The sequence below is a fragment of the Mytilus edulis genome, chromosome 2 (assembly GCF_963676685.1).
Source record: "Mytilus edulis chromosome 2, xbMytEdul2.2, whole genome shotgun sequence".
Taxonomy (NCBI): domain Eukaryota; kingdom Metazoa; phylum Mollusca; class Bivalvia; order Mytilida; family Mytilidae; genus Mytilus; species Mytilus edulis.
In genome coordinates this window covers 64,541,328-64,554,295 of record NC_092345.1, presented here as the reverse complement: position 1 = coordinate 64,554,295, position 12,968 = coordinate 64,541,328, and the positions used below count along the sequence as shown (strand labels likewise).

General features: G+C 31.1%; 2 protein-coding genes across 4 annotated transcripts in view; one reads left to right on the top strand and one right to left on the bottom strand.

Moving 5' to 3' along the window:
* The window catches only part of LOC139512685 (carboxyl-terminal PDZ ligand of neuronal nitric oxide synthase protein-like), an 83,230-nt gene extending 80,746 nt beyond the window's left edge, over positions 1-2,484 (top strand). For all 3 annotated transcript variants that reach the window (XM_071300487.1, XM_071300486.1, XM_071300488.1), the window contains 2 exons: positions 620-766; positions 1,201-2,484. In XM_071300487.1, the coding sequence (XP_071156588.1) occupies positions 620-766; positions 1,201-2,283 (1,230 nt within the window). In that variant the 3' untranslated portion in view covers positions 2,284-2,484. The remainder of the gene's footprint in view (positions 1-619; positions 767-1,200) is intronic.
* A 4,228-nt stretch (positions 2,485-6,712) lies between these two features.
* On the bottom strand, positions 6,713-7,531 carry LOC139510963 (leucine-rich repeat protein soc-2-like). The gene has a single exon (XM_071297521.1). It carries the CDS (start codon positions 7,529-7,531, stop codon positions 6,713-6,715), a length of 819 nt encoding a protein of 272 aa, XP_071153622.1.
* Positions 7,532-12,968: the final 5,437 nt, after the last annotated feature.

The window sequence follows — 12,968 nt, the reverse complement described above, 5'->3', positions numbered from 1 at the left end:
ATCAGATTCCTGACAAAGGACAGGTGCAAGTGTATAATAGATGTATGACCTATAAATTCAAAAATATTGCATCAGATTTGTGGTGCAATTTTTTTCCCTTATGATTTTTAGGCAATGTGTGCAAACAATCTTTCTTTAATAAAGATATGCAAATAATATATGTGTTATTTCTATGTGATGTCATCAGGCATGGTAGCTTTCTTTCATTATGTCATTCAAAGAAAGAAAATTTGACCTCATAATTGAATTTTGACCAATGAACAACTGAGATCAAATGAACAACAATTTGATTATATATATAAAAAAAATAATAATAATTAACCAGTTGACAGGATTATAGTAATATATATATTTATATTGTTGGCACTACTTATTTCCTTTCTTCACCACAAAGTAAATTATTGGAAAATAGGATCAAATTTGTTAGAAGTTGTGTTCTAAGTTGATAATGTAATCTTTGTTTTAGTTTGAATCAATTCCCCACTGGGATATATGATTTATTTCAACATGAGATAAACTGCTTGAAGATTATAAAAAAAATTGAAAGATCAGATACTGTAAAACTAATTACAACGTAACATTAAGATTAATTACTCAAGTTAAACTATAATATTTCTAGGCACGTTCTCATCAACTTTTGGTGCACAACCGTGATTTGTTGGAACACATGGCACAGTTAGTTACGAGAATACAAGAGTTAGAGGTCAAGGTAAATGGAGTCTCTACATCAACGGAGAACTTGCTGCCGCCTTTTTCACAGCTGCAGGTAAATTTAAATTTAGTTGGTGTAATCATAGTGAAGAATTGTCACGAGTAAGATAAACAAAATATAAATCACAAAAAAAACAACCTTGAAGGAGCCAAATACAAAAATCATTAAATTTATTGCTGAATAAAGTACATGTAAAAGATTCAAAATAATAAGTGTTGCAAAAAAAGTAGTTTAAAGACCTATTGAATTCAAAACTTTATCAGTTTTCTTATTTTTAGAAATTTTTTGTAATCCAACTAAAATTCCTGAAAGTATTGTACAGAATATTTTAGAATAGTACTCATAATCAAATAAAAGTTTTTTTTACAAATTTACATATTTTTGGCACAACTTCCATTCAACTGTTTATATTGTGTTGTGTCAGATATATTATATTTTTAAAGTGTTCTCACTTTCATTGTTTTTAATTGTGACCTTTGTATTTGCAGGTATCATGGTTTCCCACAACTCCTCAGTCTGGGGCTGTTTATACTCCTGATTGCCACGATTTTGAGCTTGACAATTCTTTCGTAACAAATTCTCCAGTTGTTTACTCAAAAAACAAAGTTGAGGACACAGACTCACCTGACAGTGGCCATAAAGAAATGTCATCGGAGAATTTATCTCTACATACACATCAAGGCATTGATCCCATGTACTGGCCTGGTATTTTAAGAGGACAGATTTCTGTCAGCTCCCCAGAAGCAATGTTAACACAAAATCATTTTGCTGGAATAGCATCCATTACGGGCAATCCATTTGCTAATGGTTTTGAAGACAGTTTTAATCAAAACACAATTTTACGATGTTCATATGAAGAAAGAATGAAAATCATTACACCACTGCCTGCTCAGGATGCTAGTGGTAATAAACTAGAGTTAAAACTCAATAAAACACCCAAAATCGACCCACCACCAGAATTTCGTAATTCCAGATCATTTCGTGACTCACAAATTTCAGCCCAGAGTACAGATAGTGCTTCTTCTCAAGATACATGTCCACTTATGAAATCAGACAGCGATTATTATTCAAATACAACAGGAAGTGGTCATTCACATGTAAACAATAATGACAATCATGTAGTTATGTTACATAATATCAATGAAAACTTGGCTACAAAGTCATCAACTGCCCAGGAACTTTTCCCAGAAACAAGGTTTTCAAATATGAGTGACGATGCAATGATCAATGGACCCCAGATATCAGAAACTGTGCCATCAGAACCATATGGAAGTCAAACATCAAATGTTTACCAAAATTCTACGTGTCAAACAAGACAAATGTCAGATACTCAGTTTCTGGACAAATATAAACAAACAAGTTCAACACTAGATTCCATACAAAAGTTAGAACTTCAGTTAAATCGCATGAATCTGGACCAGAAGTCAGCATCGGATTATTGTTTAAGGACTTTGAACAGTGGATCAAAAGAGAATGGTGTCACAAAAGATGGTTCCTTTCGTGTGAAGACTATTCCTCCCCCGCCTCCACCTCGACGGACAGAAAGTCTCACTTCTGATAATGGAAGCTAGTGTTTTGTATGTGTTGTTTTTTGTCTGTGTACTGAGAAAATGAATAGTTTTGTTAAGAAAGAAAATTTATTTGTTATTTTGTAATGTGCTTTTAATGGATTTTTCTTTTTTGTGTATTTACTCATCTAATAAAAAGATACATTTAGGTACAATGTATGTAATGTATAATGAAAATATCTCTTATAATATGGTAAATAAGTTAGCATCATTTTTTATCACAGAAGGCGTCAAACAAGTATATTATAAGGGTAAAGGAAGATAACTCTGACATTTTGTCCTGTCCAGTACTACAGTAAACCTTTCATTTCACAAGAATTCATTGCATATATATGAAAATAATCATCACTGGAATTAGACCAAGCAATTTTTCATTCTTTTTCTCTGTTTACATTTTACAAGCTTTATTAATCTCTGAAAGGTCAGAAATAAGGTAAAAGTTATAAGATGCTTGTGATGTATCAAAATTTAACCCTATTTTATACTAAAACTAGGAGTTATTTTCTCTGGTGTTTACAAGACTTAGGTGTTATATTACCTAGAGGTATTAAACATTTATTGGGTAAAAAAAATCAAAATATTTCCTTTTTACCAAATATTGTCACCAAATTAGATGCAAAGAATATTTTATGTATAATATGTGATCACATACAATTGCTGTCATTAAATATACTTGATTTTATTATCAGTTCACCACTTCAGTGCAATAATCTATTAAGTTTGTTTTTTTAATTTTGACTTACATGATATGAGGTAGCAATTATTGTTTAGTGCCAAACTATCATTCATATTTTCTGTTGATATATAATTTACCTGCACATTGATGTACTCATGAAAATCAAAAGGGCATTTGTATGTACTTTAATTTATTTTGAATTTTACCATGTTAGCATATGAACTTACAGAAATACTCAGTGCTTTTTTGTGTGTTTTTTAAGTCCCAGTTATATGTCATTACGACTGAATATCACTTTCATGTATTTTTTCAACAACTATTTTTATAACTTTTTATTTGCATACTTTTCATATACCCAAAATTGAATACTAAACATAGCTTTGACGTGAATTTGGAAATATATGCCACCTCTAATATAATATTTTATATTAAGTCAGACTGAGTAGAATTTGAAGCTGTCATTTCACACTCTTCGCACAAGTTATTTCCCTTTACCAACAATAGACTGGCTATTAACTCATTACATGACAAAATGGGTGGCTGCCCATGCAATGCATACCAAGTTGAACATAATATGTAGGTGTTTTTAATCAACTTTTACTGGAAAATATAGGAACTTTTGATATTGACTTGTTTTAGCTTTAAAAAAAAATGTAAAAAAATATTTGAAAACTTGCAGATACAGTACAGATATGTTTGCTGTTTCCACTTGCTCTTCATTGGCATTGAAAAGTTATCTCCCTCCTAAGGGTTATGACATAAATCCCCCAAATTTCTTTTTATGCCCCACCTACGATAGTAGAGGGGCATTATGTTTTCTGGTCTGTGGGTCCGTTCGTCCGTCCGTCCGTCAAGGTAGTTTTTGATGAAGCTGAAGTCCAATCAACTTGAAACTTAGTACACTTGTTGCTTATGAGATGATCTTTCTAATTTTTAAGCCAAATTAGACTTTTGACCCCAATTTCACGGTCCACTGAACATAGAAAATGAAAGTGGGAGTTTCAGGTTAAAGTTTTTGGTCAAGGTAGTTTTTGATGAAGCTGAAGTCCAATCAACTTGAAACTTAGTACACTTGTTGCTTATGATATGATCTTCCTAATTTTAATGCCAAATTAGATAATTACCCAATTTCACGGTCCATGGAACATGGAAAAGGATAGTGCGAGTGGGGCATCCGTGTACTTTGGACACATTCTTGTTGTTAGATAAAAAGGACCAATGTAGCTTAGTTGTTCATTTGTGCCCTATCTGTCTTTTTGACAATCATATTTAATTTATAGTTTTATTATCAAATCACCATCACCAATTGATTATCAACTGCATTTGTTTAATTTTAATTATACCTTTAAAATTAGCAATTATTTCTAAAACTTAAATTTAGAACAGATAGAAATAAGGTGCATTCATTATAAATGTTTTTGACCTTACTACAGCTACCGGTACTTTTTACATGATTTTCAAGGAATTAATGTAGCATTTACTGTCATACTATATAGATTTTTTTATGGGCTTGTAAATATAGACGGTTTTTTTTCTTCATTTTTTTCATTTGTATATATTGCATTTGTTTTGTATATTTTAGAGACCAAACATGTCCATGTTACTTGTTTTCAAGATATTTTGTTATTTGATTTATTGCTGTGCAAAACTGTTATTACAATACCATAGAAGATTAAACTAAATTTGTATTTTCCATTCATTTACAAGGATAACTTGTTCATATCATTGTGGATGACCTTCATGAAGGGTCTTATTAAAATATGATGTTTTATTATTGATATTTTAATCTTCTGTAGTCAAATGAAGAAAATCTTTCATAAATTAGGGGGGGGGGGGGGGGTTTCAAGATTTTTCTCCATAATATTTACTTGCCAAGAAGGTACATAAGTATGGTAAAATTTCTTTTTTTTTTTTACTTTCTAAAAAGTTTGAAACTGAAATTTATGTTTAAAGTTAAACATTCACAAAATATTTTTTGGAATATTACTTTTATGTTTTGATGGACTGATGAATCGTATTCTTTTACTTCTACCACTTTTTCTGGTATTTTCATAGTTGTAGTTGTATTTTGTTTAAATGTCACTAATGATTAATTCTTTGTGACAATAATTGAAAAGAATATTAAATAAATAACAGAATCACGTGTGTGTTTATATCATGCCATTTAGGATGTTAAATTTTTTGCAATTTAAAGCATTTATCACTATTTTAAATATAATCACAGTCATTACCATAAAACACAGATCAAGTCTGAATGTTGGTGGAGTCAATTTTACCATTCTAGAGTTAATAGAAAAATTGCTGATTTTTTTTTTGTTTGGATTCTCTGCTTAGTCCATTTTTAAATTACAGAACTTTGACTCTGGAATTTATATTTTTTTTCGACAGTAACCTTCTTTGTGGTAGGACATCCTGGTGCAATGTCAAGGGAGACGAAACTTACATAAGTAAATTCAAGATTTTATTCAGTCCAATTTTGAGGGAAAGTTAACTGTTTAATGTTCTATACATAAATAATTCTTATATTAGAGAATATGTTGATATGATTGGTCCAGAGAACTTCTGGTAGTTGATCTTGAAGTTGGTTATTTTGATAGACGACGTTGACCAAACTTCTTTTCTTCCCAATGTAAACAAGATGATGGCAATAATAACACTGACTTTACCAAATTTATTTTTACTGCATGTTAATTGTTAAATAAAATAATACACCAAAACATTTCTTTGAATGATAATAAGAGTTTTTGCGTTAACAAACAAATATATTCATGCGCCAGGCCTATTCAATGACATCAATATACAGTTTATGTGTGATAGAAGTAACGAGTGTGGAAAAATGTATTTCCTATCTCCAATTTTAAAGATTTATAAGGATTTAACACCTTTTATAGGAATTTATTGGTGTATAAACTGGACCAAGTCACTCACAAACATATCATAAAAGTCTGAAGGGACCAAGTCACTCACAAACATAAAAGTATGTTTGTGAGTGACTTGGTCCAGTTTATACACCAATAAATTCCTTTAAAAAGGCATTTAATCCCATACTAAATCATCAGAAAACAGTAAACTTCCCCCCAAATTTCACCAACAATATATTTGATATAACTTCTTTTGGTTGCTTATAATTGACTGAGTACCAGGATGTCCTTCCACAGAGTAGGTAACCTGTTGAAAAATTGTAAAACCTGGAGTCAACCAAAAGCTCTTATTAAATAGTGCTACAGTAAAAACATCAAAATTCAAACAAAATCCATTGGACAAAACTATATGACACTGACATTTTTTTTTAATGTAGACATCACAACTAAAAAAAATAAAGTACCTTAAACAGGGTACCACTGGTATTCTATATATCATATGAAGAATGCACAAAAACTAGAAAAAAAAAGGGGTGGCAGTTCCTTTCAATCAAAAATGTCGGCATTGTATTACAGCATAAGACATACTACAATGTATGGGGTTATGTGACAATATAATTGACCTAAAGTGCAGTTATTATAAATGTTATAAATATTATAAATGAAGTACATTCCTGAGAGAACAATCAACCTAAGGGAGATAACTGGCAATGCTAGTCAATTAAGATTGGAGTCAAACAACCCTTCCATGTGTGAAGTTCAATCAGAAAATTACTTTGAAAGACATCAATAGGAGAGGTACATAGTATTACATTGATCTGCCTAAAAAAACTGAGTGTTGGTATTGACAGCAATAATTCTATACTTTCAGGACAAGTTTCCATACACTATTGTCTCATCTTCTTTGTTGTATTCTTTTCTCTTTAAAACACACATGATTGTCAAACACTGACTCTTTAGTGAAATATCTTTTACATGCACTACATTTCATTACATTGGGTCCCAACATCTCTTGGAATTTTTCTGCTGAAGTTAAGAATTTTTTAATGATTGGTGGCACACTTGTAGCAGACAAATAATCAATCTTGGAATCAATAATGGTTTCAATGCATATTTCAATCAATGGTTTCAAACGTGTAAAATTGTCTTCATAATATGGTTTCCATCGTGCCCATTCATCTGTCCTATTTTGACGTTTTCGGAGTGAGGCATATATAGTTTCTATTCCTTGCATACACAAATCTAACGGTGGGGCTACTAAACCAACATTCCCTTCAACATTCAGTATTTTCAGTGTTTTCAATTTGTTCTCAAACACTAGAAGTTCTGTAGGTAGTCTTTCAAACAAGTTATAACTCAAATCTATGATAGTCAGTCTTGGAAACGTACCCTGAAAACGAAACATAGTCGACGGAAGTTGTTTTAACTTGTTATGTGATAAATTTAACACTTCTAATTGTTTTAAACAAACAATGGACCATGGTATAAAATCTACCAAATTATTTGAAAGATCAAGTTTTGTAACATTAACAAAGCGGCCAATGGAATCTGGAACAGTAGCAAGTTCAGTTTTTGTGATAGTCAATTTGATCACTTCTCGTGGGTGTTGGCATGTTGATAGTGAGGCTGTATCAATAAGATGGTGCTTTGACCCATATGTTTCCACTTCTCCTCTATTTATCAACTCTAAAAATCTGCTTTTCACTGCGCCCATGTTGACTGTTATTCTAAAAAAGAAGATGGAAATGTCCTTAACAAAACAACAAAGAATGACGAAACAGGTTTTAGATAGATTTACTGTACTGTAAATTCAGGAATTTTGTGTGCATTTGAAATTGGGATTGTTTGACAATGAACAAAATTGTGACATTAATCATAATGCTTCATAGTAATAATGCTATTAATTTTTAAATGCAGTTTAAAGTTTGCCAAACCTATCTTGTCACAATTTTCACAAAAACATTCTAATGTTATGAAGTAAATATATATATTCACTATGATGTATGGAAAATCAATTACAGCTGTAAATCCAAATAATAAGGTTTGTAGTTAGAATAGAGATGCAAGTTATTGCTAACCATAGAAAATGGGGTTTGCTCATTGTCATAGGCCCTGTTGTTGAATATAATTGTTAATGCTCATGCCTTTTGGGTTCTACTAGTTATGTTGTTGTCTTATTGGCAATTATATATACCGTGTATCCTTGTTTTGTCTTTTGGGTTCTAGAAGTGTATAGCTGTTTCATTTGCAATTATTCCCCATTTCTTTGCTTTGTCTCATGTGTTACATGTGTATATATAGTAGTTTTCTGAAGCACACGTTGGCTTCATTTCTTAATCAGGTGAAGATGATTGACTTGTGGATTGTTGTTTCATGTCCAGTGACAAATATTCCATGAACAACAAAATTAAAGAGGTCTGAGAAACTGAAGTCATAATTTCAACCAGAGACATACATTGTATTATGATACATGTACTTATATGTCTCTGTTTTAACTAAAAGACCATCTGTAGTCCAAACCAGAAAGAAATCAGGTGGGCTTAACCATTTTCTCCCATTGTGGATCTTAGCCTTCAAGCTTTAGAAAGAACCCCTGACTTCTAAAATGGCTTGGTTTTATTAGTATGTTGATGGAGTTCAGCTGATGAACTATAAACAGAGACATATATACACATGTGTATATATGTCTCTGCTATAAAGAAGATCTAGTGAAAAGTTTATAAATAAATGTAATTGGTTACATCAGGAACATATTTATTGATCACAGGCACTTGTCTCAGAAAAAAAAACTCCTATAGATCTATATACCTTAATATAACATATATTATATTAAGGTATATAGGAATTTTTTTTATGAGACAAGTGCCTGTGATATTGACGGGATGTTAGGTATACTGTTCCCAGGTTACATTACCGAATGTCAGTGCTTCTGTTAATCCTTCCCCAATAAATTCTTGCCGTCTAACCAGCGCAAGAGCTCTGAAATTGGCATTGATCAGGACGTTCCTAAACAAATATTTATAGTCGATTACATGTTCTAAATATAGCTATGATGTTTTCCCAACTAAAATTAGAACCGAGTACGGAGGAGATAAGTGTCCGTATCGGAAATGAACTATAGACCTGTGAGCATTTTACCAACAATTTCAAAAGTCTATGAAATGGTTATGTCTGACCAGTTAACTGAATTTTTTGAAAATATATTTCATGCTTTTTTATGTGCATTCAGAAAAGGTCATGGATGTCAGACAACTTTGCTGAGACTCCTTGAAGATTGGAAAACAGCTTTGGATAATAATATGTATGTGGCAGCTATTCTTATGGATCTTTCGAAAGCTTTTGACTGTTTACCTCATGATATTCTTTTAAGTAAATTATCTGCCTACGGTCTCTCTTCTAAATCAGTGAAATTACTTCAAAATATATAACAGATCGTAGGCAACAAATCAAACTTCAGGGAGTACTCAGCTGTTGGGCTGACATCCAGAAAGGGGTACCCCAAGGCTCAATCCTGGGGCCCCTATTATTTAATATTTTTATAAACGACATATTTTATTTTATTGAACATGGTACCTTGTATAATTATGCCGCTGACAATACTCTGTCTTATGCTGACAATGATTTTGATAATTTATTATGTACACTCGAAAGAGAAAGTGCTGTTTTAATTGACTGGTTCAGATTTAATTGTATGCAGGCAAATCCTGACAAATTCCAAGCCATTGCAGTTGGAAATAAAACATTTGCAAAAAAGCCTGTTTTTGGGGAAGACGGCTTCAAGCCGTCAATCCCCAATGGGGTTGACCAGAGTGACATTCCCTCACATCATTCATTTTGTTTTTATAGTGTGGAAAACCCCCCAACAAATCTTACTGAGAATGATGAGATGGGGAGACACAAATGAATAAATTGACTTTAAATACTTTTTTACACATTTCCCTTCTGTTTCTCTCGAAATTATCGTATATTGAGCTCTCCTTTACACTATTTACGTTTCTTTTACAATCCGGAAAAATCAGTATGACGAGATATTCTAAATATATCCAACCTACATTATATTTTATAGTGACGTCATTGTTGGAATGCCACACTACGCATAAGCAGGGATATCCTTCACTGGTTATTTAAATCATTCTCAAAGATTGTGCACTTATTTAAAAATAGTATTTGTTAAATTTAAACATAATGATGGTTGCTGTAGATGATTCAAATATCAACATGCAATACTTTAATTTGTAGGTCAACAATTTTCAAAGTAACCAAAAGTCCGAGGGCCTACATGAGATTGGGGAGAGAAACGATCTTTTCCATTTTTTTCTGTAAAACTCTGTTTTGAGAATCTTCCTCCAATTCAGGAGCACCTCAATTTATGAGCTAATTATCCACTAAAATAAACACTTAAAATGTGACATTTAGTATATGATAAGTAGTCTTCCATTAAACTGAATTTTGTGTACCAATATAATCATTGTAATAGTAACAAAAAAATTACAAATGTTGCATTTTGTAGTTTAAACCTATGTATTCATGAAATTTTACAAATATTTCAAAATGTAGGATTTGGAAACAAGCTTCACACAGTTTACATCAATCATATTGGTATTTTTATAAGAACCTGTATCCGTGTGATGAGAGATGTAACTGGGAACTTTATCAATGGAAATTTAAAACTGAATAGATTTTTCAGTCCTAACTTTCTTAATAAGAAAAAAATTTAAAATCTTAAGAGTACTGTCACAAAAAGTGGAAAATGGCCCTAGCCTACAGTTCAGTTGTACACTATTAAGATTTCAAACATAATTGTAGTTGTTGTTAAATGACAGAATTCAACTAGTTGAATTTTAGATAATTAACTATCAACTTTAATTGAATTTTTAGATTTAGAAGATGCAGATCTCTTCCATTGGTCTAAATTGAATCCTAAACTAAAGAAACGAAATTACATTAAACAACAATTGATTCCAATAGTGTCAACCTTCCACATGTTCTAGCTGTTCTTTTTTTTTCATTCTTTTTATAAAGACTATCAAAAGATACCCCCCCCCCCCCCCCACCCTAAAAAAAAATGAAATAGAAACAAGGGCCGTCTTTCCCCTCAGAGCTATTCAGCTCTTTGATTAATATACAGTCAGCAAAAATATCCTGTGATGAGATTGTCAAACTTTTGGGTATTGATATTGACTATCAACTTAATTTTAATCACCACATTAAAAATATTTGTCGTAAAGCATCCCAACAACTGAATGTTTTAAAGCGCATTGGCTGCTACCTTACTAAATTGAATAAACTGACAATTTTCCACACATTTATTTTATCTAATTTTAATTTTTGTCCTTTGGCATGGCATTTTTGCAACAAAAATAACACCACCAAATTGGAAAAAATTCAGGAAAGGGCTTTACGATTTATATACGAAGACTATGTTAGTTCATATGATGAACTACTTTTACGAGCAAAGGTTCCATCACTGAAAATAAGACGTATGCGTAACATGGCTATTGAGTGTTTTAAAATTTTATATAAATTGTCACCACCATGCTTACATGATTTAGTTGTTTTGAAAGACTGGAAATATAATTTTAGATATTCTAATATTGTAGATATACCTAGGGTCCGAACAACAACCTATGGTAAGAACTCTTTTAAATACACAGCTGCTGTTTTATGGAATGATCTACCTGATGATTTTAGAAAAATTGCTAATTTTAGTCAGTTCAAAAATATTTTAAAGTCATGGAATGGAAATGACTGTAAGTGCACAGTTTGTGCAGACTTTTAGTTTATATATTATGCAAATTTATTTACCATCTAGATCATATCCCATTTTTTCAATTTTTATGCTATGCATTTTTACCAGCTTTTATGCCTAGTTTACACTTATATGCTTTTAGCCTTAATATCTAGCTTATGCTTATATTCTGCTTTTAGTGCTTCATTTTTGTGCTGTGATAGTTATTGCATGTGTACTATATTATGTATTGTATTGTTATAAATGTTGTACTGTTAAATAATGTCTCATATGTCGGTTAAAAGCTCATTAGAGCTTATGTTTGTCTATGTTTTATATACCATACCGACTCTAAATAAAGCTTATTTATTATTATTATGATCTGCTAAAAACTCAAAAACTACGTACATGTAGCTGCTTTCCAGTGTGAAAATAATATTAAACCAATTATGCCTCGCTATAATTTAATACTTGATTCATATATGCAGAGGCATATCATATGTATTATATGTCTCTGATTCATGTAATGTATTGGCTTAACATGTCATTCTTGTCTAAGTCTAAGACATATACATTACATAAAACCATGTTCATGTTTAAACCAAAGATTTGTATAGTATAACATTGAAAAAAGATAATTCAGCAATTAATTCTTATGCACATTGGACCTGATCAAACTTCAGAGTTTTATAGTAAATCTACAAATCCTTGGAGGATCATAACATATATTACTTCGCATTCTTATTCAACAAATGTTCCTAGGAAAATAAGTCCATAGCTAGTAAATTATGTCTGGCACTTGTTTTCCTAGGAAAAATTGTCCCAAGTCTTGTTTTTCTTATAGTTTTATTATATCATAAAATATATTTAAAATAGATGAAAAAAATGTTAGATAAGATTGGAAAATTTCCTTATTTTTTTCCAATTTAAATGAAGGACATTTCCTTTATAACCTAATTAAAACATGAATATTGAGTTCCCATTGCTTATAACATTTTCCTTTTATAATAAAAGACATGGACATTTTTACCTAGGAATACTAATGACATAGACATGATTTCCTAGGAAAATTAGTCTGGGGACATAAATTTTATTTAAAAAATTGATACACAACTCTTTAACAATATTAAAACATATAACATTTATATTCACCTTTTAAAATTAAGGGCATGGACATTTTAACCTAGAACTATTAATGACATGGACATGATTTCCTAGGAAAATTAGTCTGAAAACAAATTTTATTTAACAGATTGATACACAACTTTTTCGTTTTGTCTTTAGCAAAGATACACAACTCTTTAACAATATTAAAACATATTACATTTATATTCACCTTTTAAAATTAAGGGCATGGACATTTTAACCTAGAACTATTAATGACATGGACATGATTTCCTAGGAAAATTAGTCTGGAAACAAA

Bases quoted from the DNA above. Each gene is read 5' to 3' on its own strand.
- LOC139510963 (XM_071297521.1), bottom strand. From the start codon at position 7,531: ATGGGCGCAGTGAAAAGCAGATTTTTAGAGTTGATAAATAGAGGAGAA.